Consider the following 17,017-nt stretch of genomic DNA (forward strand, 5'->3'; position numbering starts at 1 on the left):
AGAAATAATGCCTGAAATTCATTATTGTTTTTTCCACATAAAACTTTCACATTTTACTAGCTGGTATTATATTTACAGTATGAACAAACGTTTATTCCGTATAGGAAATATAATTATTGCATTCTAAATTTGTAGCTACATGTGAATTATCGTTTCCATTCTTTTTATTATTTATGTCCCCTTTTTTTCTTTGAAATTATAAAAAAAAATGTGAATGTATTTTCTTTTCCTATACAAATAGTTCCATGATTACTCCGAGGGTTTTTAGTTGGTTCAAACATCCATTAACTTCGATGTTTTCCTCCCGAACGATTTGACCCGTGATGGTGTAAATGGCAAATCTGAGAATTTAAAAATATTAATTAATTTAGAAAACATAGAAAACTTGAGGGGACCAACAAAAGTGATTCAGGTTGCTTCTAAAATCTGTTAGTCTAATAATATAAAGAGAGTTTTACAAATACATTAATGAATGCCGAACTAATGCAAAATAAATGATTTCCGGCCTTAGTGACCAAAAATGACGATTGCCGAATATAAGGGACATTCCCCTAACGAAGTATTTCTGCACTGTTCGTGAGAACATACCCTGTGCTTCGGTTTGCAAAAAATAGAAGATTCTACGCAAGAAAAATCAGGAAACAGCTTTCTTGACTAGTCATTTTTTTATTTACATCGATATCTCTACATGGTTATTTTATAATGTTCTTTGCACTGCTGGAGATTATATAAAATCTTGGAGGGAAGAAACCGTGGAGTAAGTTCAAGTAAATTATCTCTGAAATGTTGATCGTAAAGCTACTTTTGTTGGAGTCAGTGAGATATTGTGCTGTATATTTATTCAGTTTATGATTTCCTCTTTTACCATGCGTTTGTGATTTCTAAAATTTCTGCCTTTGTGTAAACGTTGGCTTTGTTTTTCTGTTTGTTTCTTGTGTGTGCGTTTTTTTTTTGTTTTTTTTTTTGGAATAAAGCGTCGCTGTTATCGAGCTATTAGACATTTTACCATATACCTACCTGACGGATTTTCCGTAACAATAATCTAAACGATAGGGAAAAAAATTGTCTTGAATATAAAAGAGTAAATAATAAAAATTTTAATGAAAATATTAAATATCATTTACAATAGAAGAAAAACACAGTTATTGCATTCTCCCCAAATATGTAAGTCATTAAAATATATAAAAAATATATCTGTCAATATGTGAAGCAGCATGTGCATAGAGGTCTTTATACAAATGCATAAAATATGTATAAGTTTCGGGTCTACAATATATACATTACATAATACAATACATTTTTTTATTATAATATTTTTCAATGTACTAAATTTGTAAGTTCAGAAAAATTATAATTTTCTTTAGAACATTAAACAAAAGGGGAAAAAAATTTAAAAAAAACTTTTTTCCTGTAATGAAATTAAATATTAAAACTTTAAAAAAATGTGTGTTACCGGTAATATACAAAGCGCCGACATTTTATAGAATGACTATGCAAAAAATAAAATAAGAGATACATTTTATATTTCTTATTGCATACATCACATTCTTCAGAATGGCAAGTGTTGTATAGTTAAAGTATGAAAAAAATTGCATTAAGGCTATTATTTTAAAGACGTTCATTCTTCAAATAATAATAATAATAAAAAGAGTTATTTTTAAAAAGTGCTGAAAGAGTGCTATTAATTTTTTTTTAATTCAAAACATGTAAAAAAGTTGTGCAAAATTAAATTTATGAATTTTTACTAGTAAAAACTAAATAAAACAGACAAGAAAAGAAATAATTTTATATTTATTTGTAATTTTATTTCTTACTAGCCATCTTTGATGACCAGTCTGTTCCACGGGATTAATGGTCACTGAAATTTTCAATTAAATAGTTTATGTAACTTGGTATTAATGGTTTTCTTCGCATAATAATTTTAAGCATGTAATTTTGGAGTCATACAACTCATACGGTTACAGAAACCTTACACTATGCCTTTTATTTTTTATACTCTCCCTTAATTTTCTGTCATTTTACCTAATATTTAATCTCTATTTTGAAACGGAAGTGATTAAATTTCAATTAATACAGAAACATGTTAGTAGAAACGAAGTATGTTTTTTGGGGAATAGAATTTTTCCATATTAAAATATTTGTACCGCGGGATTTTTTTTTTTTTTTTGCAGTTTATGCATATTCCAAATTATTATTCTACTAAAAGTTTACGTTTTAGCATAAAAATGTAAAAAAGTTTTTATTTTAATTTAAAAAGTTTTTAAATGGCATAAATAATATAATTTTATTTTGTTTCGATTAGTAAATGTGCTTATGAAGAATTTAGGAAATTTAAATTTTCCTTCATTCAGTTCGATGAGTAAAATATGCTTCATACTACTAATTTTTAATAAAAAATGTCAATTTAGTGTTTTGCAATTAAATTTGATCGAATTATGTAGCTTTGATTATTATTACATTTGAACAATAAACAATTTCATTAATTTAAGCCACTCAATCTCTGATAAATTCTTAGTGCCCATAACTATATTTTCCTCGAAGCAGTCAATCGAGTGCTCTAAAATCACAAGTTTTTATAAAATAGTGATATTCAGATTTTTCATAGCTTAAATAACTTTTAATCACAAAAGAATGTGAATTTTAACTGCAATAAATTAAACTTTTTTTAAAAAAATGTTTCCAAGTTCAAATTCTTTCCTTTGAAAGTACTTAAATGGCAAGTTTTATATATCTTGGTTAAACGGTCTTACTTATAGAACTAACACACAAATATACACAAATTCATCTTTATCGTAAATTAGCATAAAAAGGAATACATGGTAATAGGAGATCTATTTCATAATTTGCCTTTTTTTTCATTTGAAATTCTATAGAATGCCTAGGAAATGTATTATATATTAAAGACTTTAAAAGAATTATTTATTTTTAAAGAAATTCGTTAAAATAGTATCTCTACACTTAACTGTGCGAAATGTCTTGCACCTATCAAGTTTATATAAAGTTCCTGAAAAATTGAAAAATGCTTAAGAATAGAAAATGTAGATTATAGGACTGTATTTCAGATGGATTCGTACACGGAATGTGATAGTATTCTCTAATCAACCGGTAAATAGCAGCCCATTTACCCAAATGAAATTCCATTGTCTTTAGTGCTACTCTTGGCACAATGCCCTTTAAACTATTACGTAATAATAGAGTAATTTTTTTTATTATTTCAGTTCACCCTAATAGACTAGTAAGACGGAAAGGTTTATTATTCAGTTTATTCATATTATCATAGATAGTATTCATATTCTCATAGATTCTTATTCATATTCTCATAGATTCTTATTCATTTTATTCATATTCTCATAGATTCTTATTCATTTTATTCATATTCTCATAGATATAATTTTATTCATATCCTCATAGATTCTTATTCATTTTATTCGTATTCTCATACGGATATTATTCATTTTATTCATATTCTCATAGATTCTTATTCATTTTATTCGTATTCTCATACGGATATTATTCATTTTATTCATATTCTCATAGATATAATTTTATTCATATCCTCATAGATTCTTATTCATTTTATTCGTATTCTCATACGGATATTATTCATTTTATTCATATTTTTATAGATAGAGTATATCTCTATAAGAAAGAAAATATCATTTGTATACAGTAAATATATCTCCATGAAAGAGGAAATATTTTCTCAATAGTATCTAATTTAAAGCCTCCTTTTTTGTATTCTTCAGCATATAGTTAGTCTTAAAATTTTCATGACTAAAGAGACGATTTCCTAATTATAAAAAATTTTCAAGTTCATTTTTCAGAAATATTAGATAGGAAACAATATTGATTTTCTGATGATTGTAACGGTCATTTATAATTTCTTTAAATCATATTGATGCCATTGAAAATAAATGCACTGGGTAAAATCAAATTTAAAATTCACTGCAGATCTTATATAAGGGGAAAAGCCTAGACTTTAGACTACAGAGAAGGACACGTGGAAATCAGCCTTTTAATATTCCTCATGGCATTTCATATTTCATATATGACTGTGATATCACTTGAACTTATTCTTTAAAGCTTACTCCATACTTGAATAAATAAACATATTTGACATCTCAGTCACTTAAAATAGTGAGTTTAATATCTTTTCATATTGACAACTTAAGAGCAGAAGTACATGTTTTTCGAATTCTTACAGCTTTTACATTTCTTATTTTACTTTTGATAAAGACATTTCAAATTTCGAAATAGTTTCTTTTAGTTAACACTTGAGTAAAAATTCATTCAAATGAAATAATTTCAATAATTAAATTTTACAAGGGTATACAAACCAGTCACATCTAGGTACCCCTTTTCACTAATCATAGGCTCTGTGTTAATCTGACACATGTAAAATCCCCTATCCGATACGTCCAGATTCTTGATATGAAGGAACCATTGTCGGTCACTGTTGCTGTTCGTTACTTTCAATCGGTTGTCTCGGGGAATAACATGAGTATGATAGCTCAACAATGTCTCTGTGTCCACTTTGATCCAAGCGACCTAGAAAAGGGCGGATGGCATAAATAAATCACTTGAATTATATATTAATATACTAATGCAAGTAATTACGAATATGAATTGAACAGTGTTACTGGATTGTATATATATATACAAACAAAATTATAAAAATAAAAAACAATACAAGTTGTATGTGCAAAGAGAAAAGTCTAAAACAAATGAAAAAAATAGTAAAGTTTTAAAAAAGTTTGTGACACCAATGTAAAGCTCACGAATAAAATGTTTGTGATGACAAAATGCAATAACGAATGTGTTCAAATCTACGATTCAAGGAACACTGCAAATAAATCATAAATCAATTGTAAAGGTGGAAATAAAATAAATGTAAAACATGATGTAAAGCAAAGAGATAGATGCATTAATTTCTCATTAGGGAATGAAATTATAGAGACCGTAAATAAAATTGCAGCATTTTATGCAAGAATATCGAACAGAATATGTAAAAATATATTTGTTTACCTGAAATACTTTTCGCAGACCAATGTAGGGAGATGGAATAAAAGGTGCAAATTAGAAAACCAAGGTAAATTAAATATGGAAAGTTGCAATATGTTTATAAATTTCATTTTGCTTGATATTTTGTTTTTTTTTTTCCTTCAAAATTATACATATTGCATTTTAGTTTCTCTCAAACAAGCACTTAAGGAATAATATACAGATAAAAAATCTGTATTAATATGTTGTTCGGTATATATTTGCTCCGAAAAAAAGGAAAAGAACCCAATCTTCTAAGACTAAAATTGATGATTTATAAATTATTGATAATCATTATTTAAAAATACTTTCAACATTTTGAGCAATAGCTTCATTGAAAATCTCAGAACATATAAATGGTATTTCTTAGAGGCATCCTTTAACTTATATAAAAAAATAATGAAAGTCTGTAATGAAGACATAAAATTCTATCTTGATACAAAGCATATGAATTAAGTTTATAATATTGAAAATGCAAGTATTACAGATCTATTTTATTGAAACTAATTAATAAAATCAGAGCAATGAATAAAATTTATATTTTGTAATTTTCTTGAAAGTATATTTACTGCTTCAAATAAAATAAAGAATAATTATATATTTCCCTTAAAATATTTTTCAAACTAATGCTAAAATTTATATATGCTAAACTTTAGAAGTTAAAAATTCTTTACAGGGCTGCTGTTAGAATGGACATTCCATATACGCATTTATGGAGAAAAGAAAAATGAATATTATTCGAAAAGCCAATCAAATATTTGGATTTAAAGTGCATTTTGCATAAGAATAAAACATCTCAAAGCAATTAATTTTCTTTATCATAAAGATATATTTCAATATATTTAACAAGTTACTAAAATACATTCTTTGATAAAATTTTAACATTTCTAAATTTCGTTTTTCCATTTTGTAAATATTGAAAATTGAAAATAGAAAGAAAAAAATTTTGTCTCGAGACATTCAAATGAAAATATATATGCATATAATGTTTCTTATATGTCAATGCTATATATCTAAATTAATTTCGATTCATTGCAATTTCCAATTTTTTTACTAATTTTTCAGCTATACGAATGTTGATGTTCAAAAAACAAGTAAAAGGGTTTGAGTTATGAATGTATTATAATTTTTATTTGAAATAACCTTAAATTATCAGTTAGTTTCAGAATACTATCTTACTTCTTAAGTTCTGTACTTTTATGATATATTAGCACTCTCAGAAAAACTATTTTATTTAGTATCCAAACTATCTTCATTATTCTATGCAAAAGGGTAAAAATATTTAAAATTTAAATCCATTTCACTACGCTATCGCAAATATAAATTTCTTTGCCAATTATAAAAAGGAATTACGACATATTTTGGTAATGATAAGGAAATTTCAAATGACAGAAATCAAACAATATTAGTTTCCTAAAAATAGCGAAGAAATTCGAAATCCACTCTGATGAATTTTCATATTAAAGAAATCAAAAATGTTATTAAAAATTGAATTAATAAGCTTTCTTGAACTCTTGAACGCGTTACTAAAGAAATTTTAATATGATTTTTTGTCTGAACATAAAATGACACACTACGAAATCATTTGTTATACAGTTTTTGAAAATAAATAAATAAACAGAAGAAAGAAACAAAATATTATTGAATAATCATTTTACGCATGGAGAAGTGTAAAATTATGCACTTTTTTATATAAAAGAAATTACAAAAATCCCTGCTTCTTTTGTTCCCAACCATTAAGATATAAAGAGCAAATAAAAGACAAAAATAATAAAGAACTGTTTTTATATCCCTAGTATCTCATTCCATCAGATAATGAAAACTGTTCAGCTTTAAAGATAATTCCCAATCCACTTACCTTTTTTTACAGCAATAAATAAATCAGATGAGCAAACATTCGATTAACTTTGTTTCAAAATTCGTAACCCAATCAAAGAAGTTTTTAATCTTTTATAGTTTTATATGAGCAAGTTTTTCTTAGACGTATTTTATTACTATTTCTTCTATTCATTTATATCGTAAATTTCTATTTACAGATTCTTTTATCTTTATTTCTCATTCTTCATTTTCACAGTTCATTAAACTCTTTCTCTGCTTTAGCGTATATCAAATTTCTATTTCTGTGTAACAAAACTATTTTGTTTCATAATATATTTCCATATTTAGATTCCTGTTATTAGAAAATAAAATATTACTTTATTTATTTTTTTATTTTTTTTTTAATTCTTAAATTTTTAGTTTACTGTATTAAAGAAACGTGAGTGCATAGAATTGGAAGAGCGTGATGACCTTCAGAATTTGAAGAAAGTTCTCAGGTTCAAGACCTATTAATTTTGAAATTCAGCGCAAAGAATATTTAAATTCTTGATTATTTATATTTATTATATTTATAATTCTTTATATTTGAATTCCTGATATCAGAAAATAAAGGATGGCTTAACTTTTATTTATTTAATTTCTATTTTTATTTTACTGTCTTATAGAAGCTTGAGTACATAGAATTGGAAGGGCATGATGACCTTCCAGTATAGTTTCTGAACCCGAAAAGTTGTCAGGTTCAAGACATATGACATTTGGATTTGAAAGCATAGAAATAAAAGTATTTTCTATATTTAGATTCCCGCTTTCAGAAAATAAAGGATTACTTAATTTTAAAACTTTTATGCATCTTCTATTTGTAGTTTACTGTCTTAAAGAAATTTGAGTACATAGAATTGAGCGGGCGTGATGACCTTCTGGTAGAGTTTTTGAATCTGAGGAAAGTTTTCAGGTTCAAGACTTATTACTTTTTGATTTGAGTTGGCAGAAATAAAAGTTGACCTACTAGAAAATAAAAACGATCTTGAAATAAAAAATAAAGTTATTCTTACTAAAAATGAGTGAATGTTTTGAGAGTGAGGTGCCAGAATTTTTAATATTCAAAATATCAAGAAAGTCCTTGAGTTTTTAAAAGCATTATTTTGAACTTATAAATCACTTATAAGTTCAAATAGATATCACTTATAAGTTCAATTATATCAAATAGATATATGACTAAGATTATGGCCTGTGATTGCAATTCTTTATCGAAGGATATGTGAATTATATTATTATTAAACATGAAGTCACTGGAATTTTGAATCTACATAGATCAAAATAATTTTTAACAAAATTAAAAGAAAAAAAAACTCCGCAATCATTTGTATCTAGCTAATTTTTTGCTTTCAGTCTATTGTAATGTAGCATGTTTTATAGGATTTATTTGTGAGTTATTAATGCAAGAGAAGATTTTAAGATCTCAAAAGTGTTATATGCCATGTTACTTCTTGTAATATTTTTCACTTCAATATTATTAAATGTTCTTCCTCGATTAAAGTTCTTCATTGTTTATGCAAAATACAAAGGCAAATAAAATGTTCATATTTTAGTTATTATAATATATATTTTATGATAAGTTAAAATTATAAATCTTAAAACTTTGAAATAAATTTTGAGTTTTTTTTTCCTATAGGGATTTTGGAACTGGTACACAATTGAATTGATTATCCGAAATGTAATAGTGAAGCCATTTACTGCTGGTTATTTTTCAAAGCAGTTTATACTTTTCAAACTTACGTGACTAACGCTTTCTGGAGCAACTTAATAACAATAAGTTCAAACATAAACAAAGCCTCAAAGTTTCTTCGAAAAACATTATAATCTACATGTAAAAGAATGTTCCTTTTTTACCTAAGTTTGGTTTCTGAAATTTCTCAATAAATCTGCGCTTTACAGACAATAGAAATTGATTGACATAGCTTCGCTGAAAAGAAATATATTACAATTTAAGTTGAAAGTAATATACTAAAAGATATTATATTGAATATAGGAAGCTGTTTACTAAAGTTCTTTCTGGTATTAAATCTTTTTTGAGGGACTGGGAATTGATTTTTATCATACAAGAGAATTCCAAAGTTATTATCAAAATAAATGTTTTGGAAAGTTGCAACTTTTTATTAAAAATCGATATTTTATTTATTTATTTAGCTTTCAGGTAGGAAAATTCTATATCTACTTTGAAATTAGCTCTCAAGGAAAAAGAGAGGTATAAAATGTTTCTTTCTATTATATCAAAAATTATTTTATCCTTGCGTTTTATTCGGTTTGTGTTTGGTACATAACTAATCACCTGACTCATGGCATTCGAAGTTTATTTTCCCAGTATTGTTTGAAAAATTGAATGAAAATTATTATTACGCATTAGTATTTACATTAAGTTGCCAGTGAAATTATTGTAAAGCGGTAATTGACATCAAAAAAGTTTAAAACAATATTATTTGTTAATTCTGCTTTTAGAAACACCGTTTGTGGCAACACTACTGAATAGCTTTCCTGTTTGTTTACTATTTTCGAGTAACTTAGTTTTTCCGTGACTTGGTAAGCAAACTTCTGAATGCTTAAGTAATGCACGTGTTAACCTTGCATTGTTTCTTAATAGGGCGTCCTGAGATATCAGATGAAGGAAAATTACGAGGAAAGAACAAGCGAGAATTTGACAAGATTAATAGAAAAGCTGATAGTGAATCTGTTATGCTGGCGGCAAAACAAGAAAAATTGAATCAATATTTAGATACTGAGATATCAGAAGGAATGTCCTCATTATAGAACTTTTAATTTTAGAGCACAAATACGTCTATCAGAAATGTATGCTCCCGTCATTTCCTTCAAATTTTTCTGGCTTTCCACCTGCAAAGCTGTGCTTAAAGCTAGATTGTATTGTGGCGTTGTTAAGAAATTTGTGCAATAGCGATAGGATTTGTAATAGTTCCCGCTTTTTGGTCAGAAAGATTGAGTGTCACATTTTCAGATTTGATAGGTCACAACAAAGGCACGATTGTTCATATAACACGTATTACTTCTGATTCAAACAATGATGCCCATGTGCCATTCATATTGAAAAGGCTGCAATTTCCAGTCAGACGAGTTTCTGCCATGACCATCAATAAATCACAAGGTCAAAGTTTTAACATAGTTGGTCTTATAATTAATGATAAAAGTACACTATTTTCACATGATCAAATTTTATATGTCATTGTCCAAAGCGAAATCTAGAGCTGGGATTAAAATAAAATTGGAAGTAGGCCGCATTATAAACATTGTTTTTAAAGATACTCCTAGTAAATATTAAGCTGCATGAATTACTATATTAATAAGTATATCATGATGGTTTTATAAAAGCATTTATTTAATTTTAAAAAAATGTTTTCATGTCATTTTTTAATTTATTTCCTTCCAAAAAAAGAAAAAAATTGATGAGATTTCGTCTGAATTTTAAATAATGCTGAAATATTTCTTTCTTTTTTTTAAAAATTCTGAACTAAAGTTTTTTTTCTCGTAGCATGTAAAAAAAAAAAACTTTCATTGATCTTTGTTGTCTGATGTGGGGGGGGGTCAATCCCAAAGGAAACTTAAAATATTCGAGGACAACTTTGGGGATGGCGAGAGAAAAGGAATTGGGAGTCAACCCCCTTTATCTTTATACAAATAAATAAGTCATTTTAACATTGTTTGCAAACTTTAGTAAAATACCGTAAAAAAGTCCTTAAAAATAAAATGATTTTTCTTTTAAAAGAAGTATTGTATAAAGAGTTTTTAAAAAAGTATCGCTGGAAATTTTAACCAATTATTTTGCTTGGTATTTGTAATTCTTCTCGATCGATTAGATTTCCGCTTAAAAAATGTATATAACGTTTCCAGAAAGAAATCCTCAGATTTCAGAATGGAATGACTTTTGATTTAAAGCTCGATAGTTTTCATTCGATTAAACTAATTGACGTTTAAAAGTTATTTATTTCATTTCCTAAGAACAATATATACCCCTTCTAATATTTAGAAAGAGATGGTTACAAATTATTCCATAGATATGGATCGTTTTATTATTTGTCCATATTCTGATGTATATAAAATGTTTTGAATCATAGTAGCAAAATTTATATTTAATAAAAAATGCTTTACATTTGCGAGAAAAATTATTGTTTTTATTTCATTCATAAACATAGATAAAGCAATCCTAAATGGTACTATTTAGGTACATAATTCAGTTGAAATGAAAATGAAAGGATGCTTAAAATATTTATAATATTAAAAGGATTAGAATTTTTTTACAGCTGAAGAAATTAAATCATCACATCAGACATTAGTGAAATATAATAAATTACATAAAAATTCATATTTATCTTAAATAATTTTAAGAATCATTTTCTTTCTGAATCAAATTTAACGCTTTATATCTATCTACATACAAAAATATCAAGTGCTTCTTACGTTAATAAATGTTCAACACATTGAATTTATTCCACTCAAAGAAATGTTTACTCCCCTGGAAGAAATCCTTTTATTCTTCTAAAAGATCTGACTTTTTCATTGAGATAACTTATTATTATAAAAATTTCCATTGATAAAATCAGAGCTTTAGAAACATTCATTCTTAGAAAACAGATATGTTCATGCTTTGAATACATAAAATAAACACATTTTTTATAAACATTTTCTTATAAACTCTCTAAGAGGCATTACAGAATATTTCAAATAATCTTTTCCTCTGAGTATCTTTCTCCCTTCTCTCATTTTTTTTCGTTCAAAATGATCCTCTCTTTTTCAAGTTAATCATCCGTGAGTTTTCCAATAATTTTTGCAGGACCCTTTCTCGTTAGCTTAACGCTTGTTCAATAGCATGAGAAAAATCTGTTCCAAAGAAAGTCAAATATAAAAACACTTTATCCGCTTACAAACTAAACTGAAGGAAAAGCGGAAAAAATCCTATTTCCCATTGAATGGTTTGAATTTTTAGACACTTCAGTTCTTTTAAAGAAAAGAGGGTGTTATATCCCTTCAATAATGTTATTCAATGTCTTCCTAATGATTACCAGGGCAGCAAATAGGCTTTGGAACTTTATGAATTTTGTTTACTTTTTACACTTGTATTTACTTTTTCTGTTGAATCTGAGACGTTTTCTTCGTTTTATTTTAGATGAATGCATCTAACGTGCATTTTTTCCCCTTTTCCTTACTAATTATTTTTGCTTATTAGCTTATTTTGAATATTGCAACTTTTTTCTTCTAATTTTTAGAAATAAATGAACATTTTGGAAATAAATGATTATATTTTAATTACAGTTAGGTTTTAAAGAAATTTTAATTTATAAGCAAAATAATATGCGAAAAAAGATTATTAAAAACTGATTATTTATATTTAAAATTAAGTATAATGTGATAGTTTGCAGCAGCTGAAAAATATCTAAGCCATTACATTAGATAGTTAATTAATATGAATTAATTAAAAAAACATAGTTAAAATTAAAGAAAAATTGACAGCAGTCTTAAGCAAATATATTTAAATTAAATAATATGATAATTATAAATAATATAATAAATTAAAACAAATATTTTTTGGATAAATTATATACACAACTGCTAAGAAATTATATTTTAAATGACATTGGCATAAAATTATTCTGTAGAAAGCTTGTAAATGAAATTGGTGTAACCACGCAGAATGGAAAAAAAAAACGATGCTAGAACAAGAAATGCCTGAAGAAAATTAGTTCTTTATAATTTTTTTTAATTCAGAAAAATTATAGATTACTATTGTATAGCTTGTTATCATCAATATTTCAATGTATGAAATTATTGACTTTATACCCTAATATTGAATAAATTTTATATTGATAAAAATATGAATGAAAATATATTTTGTTATATAATTAATATCACATATTAATCTGTATATTAGAATAAATACATTAAATTTGATAACTGACGTAAATATTATAATTAATAATCGGAACATAATTATGAAAATGAATCATTTCTTCAAACATTCAAAATATTTAAAATATATAATTAAAAACTATAATTACTCCCGCATTCAATTTTTTTTAAACATTTTCATTAATTGGTACATTCGATACTGTTTCAGATGAAAAAAAAATGTTTTATAACGATAAGTGACCTACCTAAATGAATTGTCATCAAATCTACGGGAATAAAATTTAAAATATGGAAGTGCTGTAAATTCATTAAAAATAATAGAAAAGGATCCAATGGTTGTAACATTTTTGATTCGATATCAAGTCATATTCAGATGTAATCATTAAAAATACGGAATTATTTTTGCAAAAAAAAATACAAGAAATTTATTCAAACAGAGTGCTAAAACGAATTTAAACGCATATTTATGCCAATCGGGATTTTACTTAAGCATTCTTTACCCAGTTAAATAAATCTGGATGTTATATGGGGGTATTATTGAGTAAATTTATTTGATTGACGATTTTTAGTAATATCCTTTTGCATGAATATTGAAATTTCAGCAAACCCAAATTAGCTTAATTATCTAAATAAATAATAAAAAAATGGAAGACAATGGTGCAAGGATTTATGCTAGTGCAGAAAAGAATCTTTATTATGCACATTCCTCAAAAATAAAAAAAGGACATCCCGAAGCCACATTTATTTGAAAATACATATTTTTGAAAGAAAACAAACAAACACTCAACACGCATACACCTCAATCCACTATCTGCAAATTCTTATCAAGTCTTTTAGCATTCGTCATTTTTGTTATTCCATTATGTTTTATTTCATATTACATAGTGGAATTAAATCGTTAAATACATTTTTTTTATTATTGAAAATTACATCAATTCTTTAAAAAAAATTATAGTTTCTTTAAAGATGGTATACTTCAGGATTCGAATAAGGAAATTCAACTGTTAAAATTAAATTTATTTCTACTGAAGAGAAAGTAACAGGGGCTAATTTTGTGATGCATTATGTTTCATGATATCATCATATTTAGCAGGGGAAAATTATTTTTACAATTTAAATCTTTGCGAAAACACAAATTATGAAATATTAAAAATATGAGTCAATAAGGAATTTACGTACTTTCTCTTCGCGGAATGAATATCCTTCTAAGGCAATAGTTGAATTATAAGAAATGAAGTAAAGCCTGGCAAACTACAAAAATTACTTTTTTTTATGAAACATTTTGATTCAATAAGGAAATATTTGTTTCTGTTTTCTGAATAAATACATAAAAAAAATAATTGAATTAGCAAGAAAATGAAAGTTCTTCTTTAAAATGTAAACAAAAACGGCGATGTTTTTTTAAACCATTCTATGCATTTTTATTTCAATTTTATTTTGATTACATTTAATGATATAATTTAAATTTCATTAAAAGGGATTTTAATACTTTCAATTTCGTATATGACAATATCCAAAGAATTTTTAAGCGGAATGATATGTTTACATTTTAAATTTTATAGAATTATACAGCAAACTCAAAAGTCTCGAACAGTTTCGAGATCGATACGTCTTTAACTCCATTAGCTTTCTCCAGAGTACATGACAAAAATCCAGTCTTCTTTCCTCGGAACTTTTTCTTCTTCTGTTTGGTTGGACATAAAATCGAATGTTAATTCACAACCGAACTTTCCCGATCTCTTAAAAAGCTGAGCGTCTCCGCAGTGATGGAGTAAGCCGTAAATAAGAGACAACGGCTCGAGTTCTTTCCGATCTTTTAGTGCTACCTTTAAAATAAAATAATAATAGTTGTAATAAAAAGCAAGACGGTTGAAAAGCACTCCATGGAATGAACGGACTGACAGTTAAAATGATGGGCAAAGGAGTACTCCGCGGAACTGTTCCAGACGTAATTTATCGAGTTCTGGAAAAGAAGCTCGCTCGGATAATGGCGGATTAGAAATGAAACAGATAACAATAAATTCCCAATAATAATAGCTGGAAAACCAATTCTTCAGCAGGCTACTCGTTGAAATCTCTTCGGTTAAAGACATGGAACGGAGGATTTGTATTGCAGTGGAAACCGGATTTATAAAAAGAACTAAATGCTTTAAACTCTCTGAACAGTTTTACGAAGAGTTGAAGTTCTTTACCATTCACTAATACCCATTAAGAAGTTGAAGAAAGTTTTAGTTTTGAATTTTAAGCTGACTTTTCATTTCTAAAATGTTGTGATTTTTTGCGATTTTTTTGAGATATAATAAGATCAGTTTCAAATAATTTAAGTTGTATAGGAAAGAATAAATCTAAGCTAAACAGTACAATCTATTAACTGCATCATATTCCTTAAAATATATTAACTAATTGTGTTAAGACAAATAATCCTAATCCGATTAGTACAATCTGTTAACTACATCATAGTTATAAATTTAGTTAACTATTTTTTTCTATTAAATAAAACATAACGGATATTTCATTTAAAGAATACACTCAAAAAATGGAATGCGGCTTCATAAATTGAAATTGCTGTAGACAAAATAAATAGATATACCACATTCATCTGTTCAATCACCATAGACTAATGTTTAAAAAAATTAGTGCGCCAATTTTGCATTATGGCATCATTAAATATTTCCACTTTTTATATAGACAGTCAGACAAGACTTGTTTGCGATCTGTCATTCTAACGTTAATAAGGATATAATTTTTATAGTATGGTCTGTTTCTAAGTATGGTCGGTACTGTGACAAACTTCTCCTACAACATAAATTTCCATTTAATACCTCTTTTTATTGAATTAAAACTTTTGAGAGAAGTTTATAAATATAATTTTTTTTCAAATATTCAGTACCAATGGAAACAGGGGCAACCTACTTTTCTATTATTGCAAAACATGTCATATGACACTCCGAACTGTTTTTTCACACCATAAATTATATACACAATCAGCAGTGGTCACAATGTTTTCAGAAACATATATAAAATGGAAATTATAAATTTACGTGTTCCATTTGCCTTATGGTAGAAATAAAGATTTCCACTTTATATATATATATATATATATATATATATATATATATATAATCAGACAAGACTCGCTGACAACCCGACGTGGTCTTCGGTTGACCGTCATATGGTCTTCTGTTTATTTTTCTACAAGTACTGTCACAAGTTTTCCTAATAAGCATAAATCTCCATTGAATACCTTTTCCATTGTATGAAACCCTCTAAAAGGTTGATTTTAAATAGATTTTTCCAATATTCAGTTCTTCTGGAAACAGGAGCAGTCGTACTTTTCTGTTGTTGCACACATGTCAGATGAGACTTCATATTTCTCTTTCATGTCACATATTATATAAATTATCAACACTGTTCACTGCGTTTTCAAAATCATAAATAAAATCTAAATAATTACTATAAATATATGTATTCTATTACTTAACATTCAATCATATTTTCGTTCATTTAGCCATTTTCTTTCAAATAAACTCTTATATTATGATTTTCAGGTTTACTCAGTCATTATGACATTATGACATTTTCATATTGCCATTATGACAGTCTTTACTCAGCTTTGTGTCAAATCTTTGCTCTTTTGCAGTTCATGATGGTTTTTATCACTTTCCTTTTTAGTATTTACTTGTAGTAAGATTTATCCCCATTTGGGCAGTTTTTTACTACCTTTGATCTTCCTTTCTTTCAGCATATGTCTGATTTGTTGTTTCCTTTTGGATGTTTTGGTTTGCATTCTTTTTGCAGGTGAAGATTTATCAAAAGATACAAATCCCTTTGACAAATCTCTCTTGATTCTTCTTGTGGGCGTAAAATTCAAGATTTTGCTTTCCCGAAATATGAAAGCTGAAGAAATAATGCCAGGAGATAAAGTAATGTCAGATGTCATTGTGCGAGTTTCCACAGTTTGATTTGATAGAAAGCATAAACAATATTTACAACTATCAAAACATGGCTAAAGATGCAAGTTGTAAAAAAGCATCAAAAGACAAAAAAAATTGGGTTTAAAAAAATTAAAAACTATGAATCGAAAAATTAAAAAGAAATGAATAGAAAACCTAATAAACTAAAATATTACACTTCCATGTGTCTTTTTTTTTTTGCAATGATAATTTTTGTTAAAATAAACACTTCGCATGTTTTAAGAAAAGCAAGTATGAACTACAAGAAGTGCAATAGGGAATAAATCTCAGAAATG

General features: G+C 26.6%; 1 protein-coding gene across 3 annotated transcripts in view; it reads right to left on the bottom strand.

Moving 5' to 3' along the window:
- Positions 1-17,017, bottom strand: part of LOC129969680 (lachesin-like) — a 276,467-nt gene that overhangs the window by 29,097 nt on the left and 230,353 nt on the right. For all 3 annotated transcript variants that reach the window (XM_056084361.1, XM_056084353.1, XM_056084346.1), the window contains exon 3: positions 4,338-4,548. In XM_056084361.1, coding sequence (XP_055940336.1) covers positions 4,338-4,548 — 211 coding nt within the window. The remainder of the gene's footprint in view (positions 1-4,337; positions 4,549-17,017) is intronic.

Source organism: Argiope bruennichi, chromosome 1, assembly GCF_947563725.1.
Source record: "Argiope bruennichi chromosome 1, qqArgBrue1.1, whole genome shotgun sequence".
Classification (NCBI taxonomy): Eukaryota; Metazoa; Arthropoda; class Arachnida; order Araneae; family Araneidae; genus Argiope; species Argiope bruennichi.